This window comes from Garra rufa, chromosome 4 (assembly GCF_049309525.1).
Source record: "Garra rufa chromosome 4, GarRuf1.0, whole genome shotgun sequence".
NCBI classification, from domain to species: Eukaryota; Metazoa; Chordata; class Actinopteri; order Cypriniformes; family Cyprinidae; genus Garra; species Garra rufa.
The window spans coordinates 52729415-52749133 of record NC_133364.1 but is presented as its reverse complement, the minus strand read 5'-3'; the positions used below and the strand labels follow the sequence as shown (position 1 = coordinate 52749133).

Sequence of the window (19719 nt, the reverse complement as noted above, 5' to 3'; positions counted from 1 at the left end):
ATAATTGATTGTTTTTGAATAACCATGGAAATTTAAATGTTATAATTAAATGTTATCACTTAATTGTAAACACATTAAATGCAAATTTCAGACCTGCTAAAAATATTTGAATAGCCTACATGACACACTTGGCTGAAAAGAAGGGTTTATGATGTCGGAGATGTAGTTGGTTCACCCTCTGCCCATGCTTGATCACTCCGCGGAGTGCAAATCAATTACGAACACTTCTGCTGTCAGAGAATTTTTCCTGTTTTTATAAGAGACACAAGTAAAAAGTTAATAAGGAAGTAACTACATACAATGCACTTACAAAATGAGAAACATTTGCTGAAGGACAGACATGTACTGTGAGGAGATGGAGGAATAATCAGAGATTCCAAACTCTGAAGAATGTCTATCCACTGTAGTAAGAATCATAGAATCATCCATTATGGTAACTGTCCCTATTTATCACTAAAATTACTAAATATTTCATGATACATGAGTTTATGAAAACTTACATGGCAGATAAAGGAAATGTATATATAGACAAAGTTTCCAGTCCTGCAGTACAAGTGCAGTCATTATGATATCTGTTACTTGTATTCTTAGAGTGTCTGGCAGAGACTGACATCTAGTGGACATTTTATTATCTGTGGCCTTACAGACTTGCACACACCCATTTTGTACAGGCCTCTCTCAAACACAGAAGCAGGAAATTATTTCCACTTCCCATTCGAGGGAAACTGAAACTAAAGTGTGCTTGAGCTGTTTTCTCTCTGTATTGGTTAATGTAAAATGGCCGAAGCCAGATTTTCTCAGGATGAGTTCATGTGTCCAGTGTGTCTGGATCTCCTGAAGGATCCAATAACCACTTCCTGTGGACACAGTTACTGTCAGAGCTGTATTACAGGCTGCTGGGATCAAGAGGATCAGAAGAGAGTCTACAGCTGTCCTCAGTGCAGACAGACCTTCAGTCCAAGACCTGTTTTAGCTAAAAACACCATGCTGGCTGAAGTGGTGGAGAAACTGAAGAAGACTAAACTTCCTGTCGACTGTTATGCTGGAGCTGGAGATGTGGAGTGTGATGTCTGTACTGGAAAAAAATACAAATCCATCAAGTCCTGTCTGGTGTGTCTGAACTCTTATTGTCAGAATCACCTTGAACAGCATGATATTTTCTTTAAAGGAAAGAGACACAATTTAACTGAAGCCACTGAACGACTGCAGGAGATGATCTGCCAGAAACATGAGAAGCTCCTTGAGGTTTTCTGTCGCACTGACCAGAAGTGTATATGTGTGCTGTGTACAACGGATGAACATAAAAACCATGACACTGTATCAGCTGCAGCACAGAGGACAGAGAAACAGGTATGAACTTAAAAATTCAATTCAAATTCAAAAAAATTATATTATTTAGACTTCCTTGTATCGTGTCAGTAGTATAAGAAGCTTTCTTTTGCTGACCCTGAGTGTAAATTTATTATTCTCAAGTCTCATTATTTCATTTAAGTTAGCTTCACCAAAGCAGCACAAAACAAGCAGTAGCCTAAACAATGCCATGTGCTTAGCAGTCTATAGATGTAGAGGTATTTACAATTCAATAACACATAACAGCCTAAAAACAGTCATAAGTCACATGAATTATTGAAAATAATTAATTAATGATCAGATTTTTTAAATCAGATTTGTCATTATTATTTTTTACTAAAAAATATCAGGGGGATCCCCCTCATATCAAGTTTTTTATTTTTTTTATCTGTGCTTCTCATTCACTCTGCTGTCTAGTGTGCAGCACAGCTTCACCACACAGATTTAACTCCACACAGCTAAATAAAACAGGCTGGGTGCTTATTAAAGGCACCATTTTCTTGTTTCTGCTTATTTCATTTCAAATTAAAAAAATAACTAATGGTCCGTGTGCGTTTTAATAATAATAATTTACATGGTTTGATGTCATAGGAGCTAAGTGATCAGATTTGATCACACTGTAACAAGATTACTGTGAAATTTACAGCAACTTGCTGCCAGCAATTGGCAAGTAAGTTGCTGTAATATATTCCACAGTATGCTGACTGTAAGTTTAATCACAGTAACTTACTGTACTACTGTAATTTTTATACAGGGAATATCACAGTACCATAATTGCATTCAGATTAATAGAATGCTCTTTTTGAATGAATTGATTCATGAATAAATTAATTTTAACAAAAAGTAATTAGTATACTGTACTATAATGAACATTACTGCTTTAATTGTGTGTAGTCTAAAAAGAAGACACTATTTTTGTCACAAAAATAACATTTATTGACTTTAAATTGTGAAAATACATAAAATAGCATAGCATACAATACATTTCAATTTTGTATTTTTCAGTGTGTAAACATTTTTTTTTATTTTGCATAAACCTAAACATGTATAGATTCTAACTATAAAATCTTTAGCTTCAGTACAGGGTATATATCAAACGTTACATAACAAACCAGAAAAAAGTTTTCATTACTGCCGCTTGTCAGAGAAAGTATTAACAGCATTATAAGATAACAGCAATATCAATTGATTTTATTATGAGTTAAGAAGCTAACTTGGCAAAGTGTTTTCAATATAATTTTCCAATATCAGTGAAAATAAACAATAAACAAACAATTAACATTTATACAGTAATGGACAAAAGTATTAGAACACTAGTATTTTCAACAGCTAAAATCTCACAGATATTCCACTGGATTATCACAATTAAGGGCAAAAATTAATGTTTGGAAATGTAAACTGATATTTCCTACTTACACTACAGCAAAAGATTGAAAAAACTGACTTAAACCCATGTTTAGCTGGTAAAAACACTAGTGTTCAAATCATTTTGGCCACCACTATATGATGTTTGATTAAACAAGGTTCAGGAGGAGCACGATCAGATAATCAACCCATTCGGCACAGGTGCAACCTGTTTAACCAATCATTCAATCAGCGCATCCTCTATATATTACCAGCCGTCTTACCTCCATCCAGCGATAGTTTCTTGGCATTCGGTTTGGCGTTGGTCAAAATATTACAGTCAAAGACTAAACCTGTACCGGGGTTTTTGGATCATCCGTTGCAATCTGTTGGCCTTAGATTGACTTCGCCTCGCTCGACACCACTAGTACCGCACGAGACCCGGCTTTCGAGCGTCGCAGCGACAAGCCTCAGACCAGCCTGGGTCGCGCCCTACTTCTCACCGCAGCAAACCCGACTCGCTTCCCGCTTTGGTTCAACTATTCACCGCTGCCTTTTCCGGCCGCAGCGCTTCATGTAGTCAGACCACCAGGTCTCGTAGCAGTCGCTAGCGAGAGACGGGCCGTGTTGTTAATTATTTTTAGGTAAGTTTAGTGGACGGTATACGGCGTATACCCACTATTTAAAACCCCTTTTGATGTGCATTATTCAGTAACGTTAGTGTTCCGCATTAGCCAAAATCATGACAGTCTACCACATCCAGTCATATGTGAATAAATGTAAATATTCGCTAAAGACAGTGATAATGCAGCCAGGACCGTGGCGCCGGCTTGCTATGAAATGTATTTGATGATTGCGCCTAATACGCCCGCTCCCTAGTCATTTGAATCACTACAAAAACAACACCTTACAAAGAAAACTAGTAAGATTTTTACGATCAAACGTTTCTTAAACCAGCGAACCCCTGTAAACATTTTAGTCCAAGGATCCAGTAATGCGTTCAAATAGAAAGTTAAAAACGAAATTCATAAATGAAGCATATGGCCACTTCTCCAGGCATTACTACACCACTTGTTAAGCCGCTAAAGGCAGTCAGTTGTTGCTAAAAGCCGATAAACAATGCGATGCATAATTTGTTCATGTCATTTCGTAACCAGAACACAAATGAAATTATTAAACTTTTCTGTGCGTGATGTTTCAGTATTGTAGCTTGGTTTTTAAATTACACATTGTACTCCGAGATAAATAAGATACAGATTATAGAAAATACGTTAAACTGTGTTCTTAAATTAACAATTTTGAAGTGGCAAACTAACAACTAAGGCGCATCATAAGGCAACCATTAATATTTTTGTTGAGTTCAACTATAGCAACCTATCGGTATTTAGACTTTTTTCACACACACAATCTCAAGGTAAAGTTTGTTCCGCTACAGGTCTGCTCCTGTCGTATACCCTCGTTTAAAATAATGCCTCTTACCTTTTCTGTTTTTCAAAGTGTTGTTATCAACAAAGACACGTTTTACTAGTTTGTAATATATATGTTCATTCAGGCTGCTGACCGCTGCAAAATAATATGCTCAATAGCGCCAGCTGGTTTCTGTTTTCAACATAGACTGTGGGTTTTCAAACTCTGGTCAATTTGAGCGTGTTTTCTCAATTTACTCCGTTAAATTATTACAGCATTTATATCCAAATGCACATTTTTCCAAAGAATAAATTATACTTCTCCTGTCGATGCATAAATTTAAGAAATAAGCTTAACAAATTGTATTATGATTTTGTCATGTTTATTCCTGGGCGCATTATTCAACGTACATTCACACTGTCACGTTAATAATGCGAAGGAGAGCTCGTACTATACACAATATTTTAATAATAATAATAATAATAATAATAATAATAAAAAAAAATAAAAAAATTAAAAAGTCATAACGCACAGCCAGCACAAATAGACAGAACGGTAAATAATGTACTTGATTATAAGCACCCATGTTCAGAATTAATAGACACAATATCTATGATGACCCAAAGCCGACAACGTTTTAGAAGAAATGTTTGCTCTTTGAAGAAGTAAAACATCGGTATGTATCATAGCACCACAAACCACTCCCCTTTCCCGTGACCCAAAGCTAAAACAGCGAAAACAAACATAAGGCTGCCTCCGCAAGCTGTAAAGGCTGCACAGACTCTCCAGCATTTTCTTCCGCACATCTCAAGCTTCAGTGACCTACAGCTACAGCAGCCGAAACAAAAGCGAAGTTGCTTCCGCTTGCAACAAGCCTTAACATCTCAGTGTTTTCCTCCCGTTACTTCTAATCCCTTTTCCTTTTCAGTGGCCTACAGCTCCCATAGCAGACGCTAGTGCGAGGCCGCTTTCACTTGCTGTGCAGGCTACACAGGCTCTTCAAGATGTCTCAAACCGTACTCGCTTCCCAATGAAGGAGGCATGAGGCTGTCTGTGTTTGCAACTTAGGCCCACACATCTCAGACTTTTCCTCCTGTTACTAATAACCTCTTTCTTTTCAGTGGCATCCAGCTCCCATAGCAGACACTAGCCCTATTTAAGTATGAGGCTACCTCCCTGACAATTGCGGCCCATGCTCCTCTCCCTCACAGCTTTCTACTTCATTCAAAATAATGTTGTCTTTCTCCAGGTCAAGTTCTGGCTCTTAAGCATCAGGATGAAGCAGGTCATCAGCAAGCCTAGGCCGCGCCCCAGACTCGGCCACTCCTCACACTGCACGCTATCATGGCTTTTTCTCCTATATTTCCCATGCCTTTCCTTCTATCTCCTGCAGCAGACGCTAGAGTGAAGCTGCCTCCGCTGGCCACTCAAGACCTCTTACTCTTACCCTCCTGCTACTCCTTTTCCCTATCAGTAACCAGGGGCTAATCCATGCGTGAGGCTGCCTCCACAAACTGTTATGGCACCGCCCTATCTTCATTCTGATCCTTCTTTTCAATCTAAACCTTGGTATTATTCACAGCAGTCCCACTTCTTACTCCACTGAATGCTGTCGCTCTGGAACCACCCCCTGGGCCTAATATCATCAAGTTCCAGATTCTTGCAAAAAAAAATTCAGAGCACTGGATCTGGAGGCGGGCCAATCGCCAACCCCAGTACCTCACTATTCGCAACTCATATTCCCATAACTCATCCCTTGAAACCGCTCCTTGACACGTCACTCGACTTTATCCTCCAAGCAATTTCTTTGGCTTGGAGATTTTCGGAAACCACAATAACGTCTAAATTCAACGGCATCAGATTTACTAAGAAAGGCTACTACATTGACATTTAACCTCCTTTCTCTAATTTAACTTTATCACACCCCTTTTATTACTTTCAATTTGGGGACGCGCAAGCTAAATCTGCACTGTATCCTCAATTTGTCGTCGACTCCAACCACCCCGTTGTATGTTAAATTTAATCATTGTCACCACCAGCCGTCAAATTCAATTTCTTATTTAGCATCGGACGGGGCTCCCCCTTCCGGTGCAGCAGGGCCGCGGCTCCCTTCGGTCACGGCGTGAGCCCTCCGTCTGTCATTCGGGTTACGCTGCCTACTCGACGGCGGATGTGCTCTCCCTGCCGGTGCAGCAGAGTCGTGGCTCCCTTCGGTCGCAGTGGGAACCCCTCATCCGACGCTCGTCGCCTCGCAAGGGGGTCTCTCCCTTCCGGTGCAGCAGAGCCGCAGCTCCCTTCGGAAGAAGTGAGAGTCCCTCCATCAATCGCCTATTTTATTGCCTATCCAGCATCGGACGGGGCTCCCCCTTCCGGTGCAGCAGGGCCGCGGCTCCCTTCGGTCACGGCGTGAGCCCTCCATCTGTCATTCGGGTTACGCTGCCTACTCGACGGCGGATGTGCTCTCCCTGCCGGTGCAGCAGAGTCGCGGCTCCCTTCGGTTGCAGTGGGAGCCCTCCATCCGACGTGCCTCGCAAGGGGGACTCGCTCTTCTGGTGCAGCAGAGCCGCAGCTCCCTTCGAAAGAGGGTCCCTCCATCAATCGCCTTATCTTTATCGCCTATTCAGCATCGGACTGGGCTCCCCCTTCCGGTGCAGCAGAGCCGCGGCTCCCTTCGGTCGCAGCGTGAGCCCTCCATCCGACGCTCCCCTCAAGGGGGACTCTCCCTTCCGGTGCAGCAGAGCCGCAGCTCCCTTCGAAAACAGTGAGAGTCCCTTCATCAATCGCCTATTTTATTGCCTATCCAGCGTCGGACGGGGCTCTCTCTCTTCCGGTGCAGCAGGGCCGCGGCTCCCTTCGGTCGCAGCGGGAGCCCTCCATCCGACGCTCCCCTCAAGGGGGACTCTCCCTTCCGGTGCAGCAGAGCCGCAGCTCCCTTCGGAAGCAGTGAGAGTCCCTTCATCAATCGCCGATTTTATTGCCTATCCAGCGTCGGACGGGGCTCTTCCGGTGCAGCAGGGCCGCGGCTCCCTTCGGTCGCAGTGTGAGCCCTCCGTCTGTCACACGTTACGCTGCGTACTCGACGGCGGACGGGCTCTCCCTCCCGGTGCAGCAGAGTCGCGGCCCCCTTCGGTTGCAGTAAGAGCCCTCCATCCGACGCGCCAACCCCCGCCTCGCAAGGGGGACTCTTCCTTCCGGTGCAGCAGAGCCGCAGCTCCCTTCGGAAGCAGAAGGGGTCCCTCCATCAATCGCTTTATTTTTACACATTCAGCATCGGAATGGGCTCCCCCTCCCGGTGCAGCAGGGCCGCGGCTCCCTTCGGTCGCAGTGTGGGGCCTTCCGTCTGTCACACGAGTTACGCTGCGTACTCGGCAGCGGACAGACTCTCCCTCCCGGTGCAGCAGAGTCGCGGCTCCCTTCGGTAGCGTGGGGGCCCTCCATCCGACGCACCTCGCAAGGGGGACTCTCCCTTCCGGTGCAGCAGAGCCGCAGCTCCCTTCGGAAGCAGTGAGGGTCCCTCCACCAATCGTCTTTATTCATATAAAAAAAAAATATATAAAAAATAAAAAAATAAATAAATAAATAAAACAAAACCCGCCTCGCAAGGGGGACTCTCCCTTCCGGTGCAGCAGAGCCGCAGCTCCCTTCGGAAGCAGCGAGGGTCCCTCCATCAATCGCCTCATCTTATTGCCTATTCAGCATCGGACTGGGCTCCCTCTTCCGGTGCAGCAGGGTCGTGGCTCCCTTCGGTCGCAGTGTGAGCCCCCTATCCGTCGCTCGAGTTACGCTGCGTACTCGACGACGGGTGGGCTTTCCCTCCCGGTGCAGCAGAGTCGCGGCTCCCTTCGGTCACAGTGGGAGCCCTCCATCCGAGGCACCTCGCAAGGGAGACCCTCCCTTCCGGTGCAGCAGAGCCGAAGCTCCCTTCGGAAGCAGTGAGGGTCCCTCCACCAATCGCCTCATATTTTGCCCATTTCAGGGTCGGACTAGGCCCCCTCCTTCCGATGCAGCAGAGTCGTGGCTCCCTTCGGTCGCAGTGTGAGCCCCCTATCCGTCGCTCGAGTTACGCTGCGTACTCGACGACGGGTGGGCTTTCCCTCCCGGTGCAGCAGAGTCGCGGCTCCCTTCGGTCGCAGCTAGGGGGCCACATCCGACCATCGAATCGTTTATATAAAAAAAAAAAAAAAGAATTGGCACTCTCCTCCTTTTACTTACATAAATTTAGTTCTACGCATATTTTGGGGGGGCTACCTAAATTTCTTGCTTTGTGGCAGCTGTCCTATGCATAAAAGCTTCTTTGGGGAGTTCTCTGGTTCCGGCCTGTATTCCGGCCCGGAACCCTTCCCCCGGACAGCACGCCAAAATATGCTTAATGCTCGCTCAAGCAGATTAGATGTAAGGGCGAACTCGTGAAATATACTTCATGTATTACAGACATCAATTAAGCTTATATTTTGGTATCTTTTCTTCAAAGCAAATGGGATGCAATAATTCTGGTTTCTGCATGTGATGTTCAGCATGAATCCTTTTTTCTTTCCTGAGATGGACATGAGCTGGCATCATTGTCCTGGGCTGGAGTCTTCTTCCCTGCAGTAAAAAAAAAATAAATAAAAATGTTATTTATGTGGAAGTTTATAAGCAAAACTGACAGCTTCATTATATTTTAAAATATAGAAAATCAGATAAGGGTCTAACATATCATCAAAAATATTTTCAGTGCACAAATATCAACAAATATCAAGGAAGGAATTTTATTTCACTATTTACAGGGTATCTGCAGAATTTTTTAAATATCAATTTATTGGCAATTTAAGAGCTGCACAAGTAAAATAAACGCAGTATGAGTGAGGTTGGAAAATGTACGGTAACATATTAAGCCATAAAATGACATACAGTTCAGATAAAGGTTTTCACACAAAAAATTCTTATACAACAGTTTTTCAGCCTTTATACCATTAAAAGAGATAAATCAAGTATATAATTTAGTATATTTATTTAAAATATAAATGTTACTGTCTTAATTGTTTAGATATGTAGAAGGCACATTAACTTTTCACATTTACAACTCTATGTGTTTTCTGCATAAAAACATGGGTCAATAACTAATAATTTGACCATAAACAGCTGAAAAAATGTATTGGAAATAAAAATTCTTTCTGTCATGAGGGGGCGCTTCAGGAGCGCTGAAATATTATGGTTTCCCTAGTAACGGCTGAACACAAAGCAGCATTAAAACGCTGTTTTATCAGGCATTATATGTTTACTTTAAGGTTTAGGTTTAAGATTAAATGAAAATGCCATCTTCATGATTTTGAGGACAGTCGGTTCCCTTCAGATACATTCATATAAAGACATCCGTGCTGCATTTTGACTTTGAAACATGCAGCACGCATATATCATTGCCTTTTTAAGTTTAATCCAGCCCTATCATGATTCTTGTCTTTTTGAAATTATAATTAAGACTTTTCTTATACTGTTTAACGCATTAAAAACTTTGTACGGTCGGGCTGGTGAAACATTTTGGCAGCCCGACTGGAAAACACAATAGCCCCGGGACACTGGGCTAGCGATTTTGCGAGCCCTGTATTGTAATGAATTATAATATCCGAAAGACAATCGATGCATTGTGACAGTGGATATGTTACTAACATGTAACCATTAAATAACAAACATTAATTATTTGATAGACGGAGGCTTACGAGGTCTGGTGTCTTTTAGTCTGTGGCCGTTTTGCCTTTTAGCCCTTTAGTCCTGAGTGACGCAGTTTTGCTGACAATTGGTGGCGCGAAGCCATTTTAACTGATATATGAGGACTGACGCAGCTCGAGTAAAAAACACATATTCTTATGAAAAATGTCTTGCAGTTTTAACGCCTTACCTGTTTCTGCATTTTCGTCCGTTTTAAAGCAATATCCATTGCGCAGTATCTAGCAAAAGAAAAACACATGTGGCTTCAAACGGCTAATCCACAAACAAACGCACTTCCAGATAAAATTTTATACAGCCATGTCAGTTCTTTACTGAAATAATGACTTTAGCAATAAAATGTTGCCATGCCTGAAAATATATCAAAATGTAATGCTTTTTGCAATAATATGCGAACACTTACCGGTTAATGTGGATGTCCGCCCGGTTCCACCGCTCCCTCTCACGGTCGACTATCTCTCTCATGATCTCTGAAAGTTAAACACGCATAACGTCTCGAGTGAAAACTGTAAATATAACAATAATGACAAACATTATGGAAAAATGAAGAGCAACTTTACCCTTCTGAGGTCAAATTGGAAAAAATACGCCCATTACGTCGGTTAATCCAGATGAGAGAAAAATCCTGATCACAAGTACTATGATTCACAGGAAAATATAATTTTACTGTAGAATTTCCCGCGGTTGTATTTTTACCCATGATGCATTTCCGATTTACAGCAACATACTGTATACATATTCTACAGTATGGATTTGTTCATTTTACAGTAATAATGCTGTGAAAACTACAGAAATTTGTTACAGTGTACCATTGGTGACGCGATGTATTGTAATGTTTTTTCTTCTCAGTTGTTCATAACAAAAGTGGCAGACATGTTACTTACATGTTCAGATGACATTTTCCAGTGAAAATTCTTATTTGGGTCATACTTCCAAGACGTAGAATCTGTGATTTAGAAGTACAGTGAATATCCACAACGGAGCAGTGACAGCCACACACACTACCTCAAAACATTAGATTAATCCACACTAAGGAGCCGTGGCGATGCACAAACCACGTAAAGATGATACTTCCACAAATAACTGTTTTAAAACAGAGATGGCGACAAAGAGGCAAAACTTACGGAATGCAGCTTTAAAAAAAATTGCTTAGAAATGTATAGTGAGTCTAAAAAGCTTCATTATGTGCTGGTTCAGGTGTGTTTAATAAGGGTTAGAGCCATACTCTGCAGGACCGTGGCCCTCCACTAACAGGTTTGGACCCCCTAAGTTAAAATGTTAAAAGTTAATGAATTCGAGTTAGAGAAAAAAAGTTGTGTTTATTCTCAGAGAAAAAAGAACATTCACAACACATATGGAACAGTACTATATGAAAGGCTATTCACATGAGGGTAAAGCATTTATACTTTAACACTTTACTTTGAAAGTACACTTTAGACATTCTGCTGACTATCTTTGCAACTGAATGTGTCTTTAAAGTCACATAAGCTGAAGTACAACTTCACATTTTCACATCTTTTTATTTAAGTGTAACAATCACATTCTGGGCTGCCTATGTAACAAATAACAAGCTACACAAGTGTCACAAAAATTTGACATTTTCCCATTCTTAAACTTATTACTTGTCCTAAACCAAGGGTCTCCAAACTCAAAATAATGATGACAAATCAGCCAGCAAAACGGGCTGGGCAGTGCTAACCAGGCCCCCAACTCGGGTACAAGCAGGATAAACTGAGCGGTTACCGAGGTACCCACGGTGGGGCAGCGTGGGAAAAAGGCGGCACAACTCAGGAAGCATAGCGTCCCAAAGTAGAGGCGGGCTGCTGGAAGCACCTGTTTCTCCCGATCCTGCTGTGAAGTTACCGGAGTGCGTGCAAGCAGAGCGTCCTGCAGCTCCACATTGAGAGGCAAATTCATGCTCCAAGTCTGAGAGTGAGGAAGCAGCACATCGCTCACAATCAGAACCCAGTGCGATAGACCCAGAGATAATTTTGTGAAAAAGTGGGTACCGCCAGCCCGGAGGTCACCAGTGCTGAAAGCCCCTGGCTCACCCGCCAGGATGGGGGTGCAGATATTCCTGTCCCCTGAAGAACAAATCCTGTCATCTCTGGGTCGCCCATCTCAAGAACGCTTTGCTGTCTTCCGCGAAGATTTAGCGGCACCGTGAAAAGCAGGCTGCACATCTTTTCTGCGGCTAGCTGGACGCCTCTGCTGAGAGGTTCCCTCTTTTGGTATTTTCTGTGACAGAGCAGGTGTGGGAGCCGCAGGGGGGCACCCTCGGCAACGGGCAGACAAAGACCTGGCTCCCTGGTATTCGAAGAATCACGATGGGGCAAAATGTGCTTAATGACCATCTGCTTTTGGGCAAAGTCCTCGCCGAAGAGGCCGGCCTGGAAGATGCATCACTCATCTGCGCCAGTTCAGCCAGAGATGGCGCTCCTGGACCACCATAGTGGACATCACCTGACCGACCATGGGGACCATGCCGTGATGTTCGTTGGTCACCATGCATCAAGTTCCTGCATCAACCCGAGTCAGGACTTCCCTTGTGCAGTTCTTTTTTGGCCGAGTCAAGTCCAGAGTCCACATACCAATCCTCCTCTCATGCAGCAATAGACATCTTATCCTTGTCCAGAGCCCCAAAAGAGACACTGGGTCCTCTGCGGCATGGACTGGAGCCATCTTTCGGAAGCTCCACAGGACTTTCCTGAGAGGGGCCACATTTCCGTGGGGGCTTGCCCAGCGAAACATTCTCAGGTTTTCCCTCGCTCCTAACCAATGCAGTAGCCAATGTAGTAGTCTTTCTGACCCGAAGAACTGGGCTGAGTAGAAGCCAAGGGAAGTCTAATTATGAACGAGAGCCATGGACATCAGCTCCAAATGCGGGCACAAGCCATCCATGTACACCGTCTCAGCATGCTCACAGCCTAGACACGTGAGACAGCAATCGTGTCGGTTGTCCAAGGTAAGGAAACTACCGCAGACAAAAGCAACGTCTGATGAAGTTTCTTCTTTTCTTCGAGTGCAGTGTTCACAAAGCAATTTGCTCCAAAAGCAAAAATCTGAATGAGTGGATGCATGCCACCATCTTATATACCTGTATGTAGGGGGAGTGGTTTGGCATGCAAATTCCACTCACCAATTATCATTGACCCTTTCTTTAAGCTCAAAGGTGATTGGGCTCCCAAGTGAGACCCCATGACGTCAGTCGATGTAACGCTGAACATGACTGACTGAAAGGGAGCTGGGCCCGTATTTATCAAGCTTCTAAGAATTACTATTAAGAACGCTGCTAAGAATTGACTTCAGTGTAAAAATATCTTGGCTCAAAGCTGCGCTTAAAGGGGTCATCGAAAGGGGTCACAAGTTGATACGATTCTTTAGGGTCTTAATGAAAAGTCTATAATATACTTTGGTTAAAAATTCTCAATGGTTGTGTAAAACAACACCCTTTTTTACCTTGTCAAATCAGCTCTGGGAAAATCATTTCATTCTGGTCGAGGCTGCTTTAAATGCAAATGAGCTCTGCTCGTCCCCCTCCTCTCTTCTCTCTGTGGAGCAATGAGTCTGTTTACTTCAGCCGCTAAACTTGTTAACTAGCACATTATTAGGAAAGGCGATTGCAAAGATTCATTAAAAAAACCTTATACTCAATTTTGCTGTAAATGAAGCTGGATCACGAATGATTTGTGCGAACATAGACGGATATATGTAGATTCGGAGGTGCATTCCCTTCACAAACAAACTGCATCTTCAGCGGCTCAGATGTCAGGAGTAAATGACGACCACTACTGTATGTTCATTATTACATCCAGCAACACAACTCAATCACTCAACCAGAGATATTCTTGTCTAACTTACATCCCTCTAGTCTAACTTACATCCGGCATTGAAACAAAGAGGGCGGACTGTTACAACTGATCTGAGGTAAAACGTTTATGTCAATCAACTGTTGTGGGAGCATCTGAAAATGGCTCGATTTGAAAAAGGGGATATAGAGATCGCTAAGACATGTGACCAAATGGGCGGCAACCTCTTCAGAACGCAAAGAATTATGGGTATGTTTGGCCCGGCTGGCATAGCAGGCTAGTAATCTGGCATGAAAATAATGAAAAATTAACGTGAAAAACAGAATATAATCCTACAAAATGCAGCGGGCTAAAGAAAACATTGTCGGACCATACCGCCTAAAACTAAATCCTTATGCAAAAACGAGATATGACGAGAAAATAAAGGGAATCAAAGGACTGGATCCTTACGAGCAGAGCGACGTGTCAAGGGACGTCAAACTGTTGCCCAACTTCCAGCACCCATATATATACAACTATATGATATTAAGTGTTAGTGCATACACACACGAAGTTGCGATAATCAGAACTGTCCTATACAGTGGTTCCATTTAGGTTGCGTGGGACTCAGCAGCGCACCAGCCAGAGAAGAGTCATGGCAATGCGATGCTTGCACATGTCTGTAACTTATCACCCACAACCTACCCTCATACATTTCCAGTTCTTTTCTATGGATTCTTTATAATGTAAATGTTTTGATCTAAATGTATTAACATGTTAAATATGTAAAGAAACTGAAATTAAGTTGGTTGTTACTACTATTCAAGTTATGTAATTGAGTTTGTAATTGAGACAGAATTTCATTCAGTCTTTGTGTATTTTATTTACAGAGATGGCTAAAAATCATTAACGTTACATGTGAGAAGAGACATTACAAAATCTTTTGGAAAACAAAAAAAACATTTTCATATTAGATGTGAGCATGGTGTATAATTCTAACACCATGGCTTCACAACAATACTTGGACACATATTGGTCAAAGCACAGCACACAACCACAATTTTATCCAGCAAAGTCTTTAATGTTTTTAAAAGAAGTATCTTCTGCTCACCAAGGCTGCATTTATTTGATAAAAACAATAAAAAAAAAAACAGTAATATTGTGAAATATTATTCCAATTTAAAACGGCTGTTTTCTATGTGAATATAGTAAAGTTTAATTTATTTCTTTGATCAAAGCTGAATTCTCAGCATCATTACTCCAGTCTTCAGTGTCACATGATCTTTCAGAAATCAGTTTAATATGACGATTTGATGTTCAAGAAACATTTATGATTATTATAAATGTTGAAAACTGTTGTGTACAAAATTTTCTTAAAATTCTTTGATGAATAGACAGTTCAAAAGAACAACATTTATTTAAAATAGAATATTTTCTAACATTATAAATGTCTTTACTGTAACTTTTAATCAGTTTAACTTGATGAATAAAAGTATTGATTTATTTTATTTCTTTCCCCCAAAAATAAAATAAAATTCTTACTGACCCCAAACTTTTGACCAGTAGTGTTTAATGTTACAAAGCTTTAGATTTAAAATAAATGATGTTCTTTTGAACTTTCTATTCACCAAAGATGTTCATTTCAACACTGATAATCATAAATGTTTCTTGATCATCAGATCGTCATATTAGAGTGATTTCTTAAGGATCATGTGACACTGAAGACTGGAGTAATGATGCTGAAAATTCAGCTTTGATCACAGAAACAAATTGGGTCTCCTTACTGCGTCTGCGGCTATCCATGCCATTCGTCGCATTTTTGTCACCTCTAAAACATGGCTTGTACAATTATTTTTCCACGCTGGAAAACGATAAAAGGATATTCCGTTCTTAAGCTTTAAGCCACTTCTATCGTGAGAACGACTATTGCAGTATATAACACAGCAGGTAGACGGCATCTTGAACTCTTTCCTCCATGCAATCAAGTCTGGCGCCTAATGTTTGTGCCGCGGATTCCCAAAATGCTTTGCATTCCCCACTGAGAATACGTCATGATGACGACACATTAGCGATCCTTATTGTTTTTACAGATTAATTAAAAACCACTGCTTGGATTTGTATCATTATAGGGTAGATTTGTACATACACTGCAACACACATTAATGTTAACATGTAAATGTGATCTTAGCATCCGATGACCCATTTAAAAGTTAGTTATCAAGCATCTGAGTTGTCATTTAGGTAATAAATCTTTAAGTGGCAGTCTTAGAGATGATTGTTACAAAGATTACTGTGCCACAAACGGGATTTTGGATGACGAAATACACATGTACCAATCACTGAACAGATTTCCATATTCAAGAATATTCTCAGATAAATTCACATTGAATGGTTACATTTCTTATAGGAGATTACATTCAACACACAGTTGAAAATAAAGAATTTTCTAGAGAATACATTATGGCAAGGAAACAAAGTGTCATTACAACCTTTAATTTAGGGATGTGCAGACAGATGATAGTATTGTGTATCAATGATAGTCAGAGATATTGCCTGTTAGTAATGCCTTTGACAACAGCAAGACGATTATCATAAATATTATTATTATCCGTCAAAACTATAGGCGCCTATCTTTACTGATGCAGCACAGAGAGCCACCTTAGAAACTTTGCTGTGGTGCTGATGAGTGGCTGCAGTCAGCTCTGGTGGCCGTGTCAGAGCTGTAAGACACGCCGCAGACATATGCAGTGTAAATAAGGGGTAAGAGATTTATTCATCATACAGTGCAGACAGCTTCACTGATTATAACAGGAGTGTTTTTTAAAGAGCATAATACTCGCATTAGTCTGAAGTCGGTTATGTGTTCTTTGGTAAGTAAAAGTTTTTTTGCTCATTTTGAATTACTGAGGAAATGTAACCGTTTGATTAACTGCTCGTCACCAAACATTTCATAAGCATTCCTCGTCTCTTGAAAGATTCATGCACGTCTCTGTCTCCTCAGCGTTATCACAAGCGCCTACTGGCAACTCCTAACCACTAGAGAGACCTTTTGTCACGTATCTGGTCTATCTCATCATGAACTCTTGCACACACATTCTGGACTGCAATCCCCATAAGCCACTGCACCAATCACTGCACACAGCTGCTCCTTGTTTCCCACTGATCTGATTGCTGCAAACACCTGTTTCACATTTACCCACATGCATTTAAGCCACTCACACACACAGCCACCTGGCGAAGTCTTATTGTTCCTATGGTCGTAATTCTAAGCATTTATCTCTGTGTTGGATTCTCTGTGTATGACTCTGGACTGTGTACCCCGTTGACGATTCCTGCTTCCTGCCATTGCGACCATTGCCTGTCTATTGAACTGTTTCCCGGATTACCTACGTTGTTCCTGTTTTCTGGTGATTACTCCTGCCTGTCGACCTTTCTCAATAAATGCTGCAATTGGATCCGCACGTCTCTGACTCCTCCTTGTGACAGAAGACTTCGCCGCTACAAGGATCCAGCGGCTTTATTCGTCAGCAGAACACCGACCAAAAATGGATCTAGCAGGAAGTTTGATCGACCCAGTAAGTGTGCTCTGCAGTTTATTTCAAGACGGCCGACCCATCGAATATTTTGTGAGGGAGTTTGTCAGATATAGCCATCTGGCACCGTGTGATGATACTATGCTGAAGGAGTGTTTCTGGAGTGGACTCGACCCAGAAGTCAGTTTCAACTTACCTGAAGAGGACCCCAGTTGGACTCTTTCACAATTCATCACCTTCGTCATGTCACATTGTAAATCTCGGTTTACTGTGGGTATGGCAGCCCCTCCAGAGCCTGTTCACAAGATGGTCGTCCTTCTTGTGTCTCCTCACAAGATGTCTGCTAGCCCAGAGCCCCTTCACAAGATGGCCGCCAAAACTGAGTCTGCACCTAAGATGGCTACCGTCAAATCAGAGTCTCCACCGCCAGAGCGCCCTCCAGTGACAGCGCCGCCAGAGCGCCCTCCAGTGACAGCGCCGCCAGAGCGCCCTCCAGTGACCGCTCGCTCAGAGCCTGCTCTTCCAGAGTCTCCGCTGGAGACGCCCAGCCCTCCTGAATCTCCGCTGGGGTCGTCCAGTTCTCCAGAGCCCGCTCCTCAAGAGCGTCGTCCAGAGCCCGCTCCTCAAGAGCGTCGTCCAGAGCCCGCTTCACAAGAGCGTCGTCCAGAGCCCGCTTCACAAGAGCATCGTCCAGAGACTCCGCTGGTTCCGCCCAGCCTTCCAGAGACTCCGCTGGTTCAGCCCAGCCTTCCAGAGCCTCCGCTGGTTCCGCCCAGCCTTCCAGAGACTCCGCTGGTTCCGCCCAGCCTTCCAGAGCCTCCGCTGGTTCCGCCCAGCCTTCCAGAGCCTCCGCTGGTTCCGCCCAGCCTTCCAGAGCCTCCGCTGGTTCCGCCCAGCCTTCCAGAGACTCCGCTGGTTCCATCCAGTCGTCCTGAGATTCCTGTCTGCCCGGTTCTGGTCACGGAGCTCATGCATGGACTGTTCCCACCCACCCTCCCTGCTGCTCCAGTCCCGCCACCTCTGTCTCCTGACAGTCCCTCTGCTCACCCACATCCCACCTTCGGTGCAGAGGACTTGCCGTGGGACTGCCAGTCTTCATCGGTGTCCAGACTGAGGGATCCCTCACCATCACCTCCAGTCTCAGAGTCCTGGACTCCACCTCGGCCCTCCGACCCTGCGCCTCCACCCCGGCTCTGTGCTCCCTCGTCTCCGTTGTCGGCCGTCGGCCCATCAGCTCCTCCGGGCTCCATCGTCTCTCCGGCTCCTCCCCGGTCAGTTGTCGCCCCACCTTCGCCTCTGGACTCTACTCCTCCGGCTGCGCCTCGTCACTCCGTCCTGCCGGCTCTGTGGACCTCCTCCCTCCCGTGGGCACAGCCTCGATCCTCTGTCACTCCGGCTCCGCTGCGTACCTCCGGACCTCCATCTCCGCCGGGGTCGCCAGAGCCTTGGGCTCCGCCTTGGCCCTCCGGATCCTCGGTGTCACCTAGGACCATCGACTCTCCGGTTCCGCCTCGGGCTCCACCGGCTCCACCTCCGTCGGTCGGCCCCATGCAGGAGCCAACCCTTCCTCCGCCATGGCTTCTCCCTCCGTCGGCTCCGCCTCAGTTCGTGGTTCCAGTACCCCTACATGGACCTGGCCCTCCATCCCTCCCTCTGTTCCGCCTCCGCTCCACCACCCTCCAGGTTGTATTAGGTGGTTAGAGCGTCTGGAAGCCGCTCCTTGGGGAGGGGCTCTGTCACGTATCTGGTCTATCTCATCATGAACTCTTGCACACACATTCTGGACTGCAATCCCCATAAGCCACTGCACCAATCACTGCACACAGCTGCTCCTTGTTTCCCACTGATCTGATTGCTGCAAACACCTGTTTCACATTTACCCACATGCATTTAAGCCACTCACACACACAGCCACCTGGCGAAGTCTTATTGTTCCTATGGTCGTAATTCTAAGCATTTATCTCTGTGTTGGATTCTCTGTGTATGACTCTGGACTGTGTACCCCGTTGACGATTCCTGCTTCCTGCCATTGCGACCATTGCCTGTCTATTGAACTGTTTCCCGGATTACCTACGTTGTTCCTGTTTTCCTGGTGATTACTCCTGCCTGTCGACCTTTCTCAATAAATGCTGCAATTGGATCCGCACGTCTCAGTCTGACCCTCTCTGTGACACCTTTCAAGCTGTCTTAAATAATGGGGAGAGTCAGAGTAATTCTTAGCTTTAAGAAATTTGGTAACTTCTTGATAGCTTTTATACTTAAGATTGAAAGTAGGAGTAAATTTCATGAATTCTCAGCACTTAAGACTAAAAAGGCACTTTGAGAAGCTTGATAAATACAGGCCCTGAGCTATAATGAACTGACAATAAAGTGAAGCTGTACTAAATAATGTAAACAAAGATTAATAAATACTGTTAATTAATGCATTAAGTAACATTAACTAATTGGACTTTATTGTAAAGTCTTACAATTTATGTGTATTATACGTAGGAGTGTAACAGAACATGTATTTGTGCAGAAAATTTTCAGCACAGGTCTTTTGGTTTGGTACCCATGTTTACAGAACAAATACAGCATTTTTTCCCCTGGAAATT

The 19719-nt window shown here is 43.6% G+C and overlaps 1 protein-coding gene across 1 annotated transcript in view; it reads left to right on the top strand.

Moving 5' to 3' along the window:
* The first annotated feature begins 731 nt into the window (after positions 1-731).
* LOC141333015 (tripartite motif-containing protein 16-like) overlaps positions 732-19719 on the top strand; it is a 28610-nt gene continuing 9622 nt past the window's right edge. Inside the window, exon 1 of the mRNA XM_073837963.1 lies at positions 732-1350. Within this exon, the coding sequence (XP_073694064.1) occupies positions 778-1350 (573 nt within the window). The 5' untranslated portion in view covers positions 732-777. The remainder of the gene's footprint in view (positions 1351-19719) is intronic.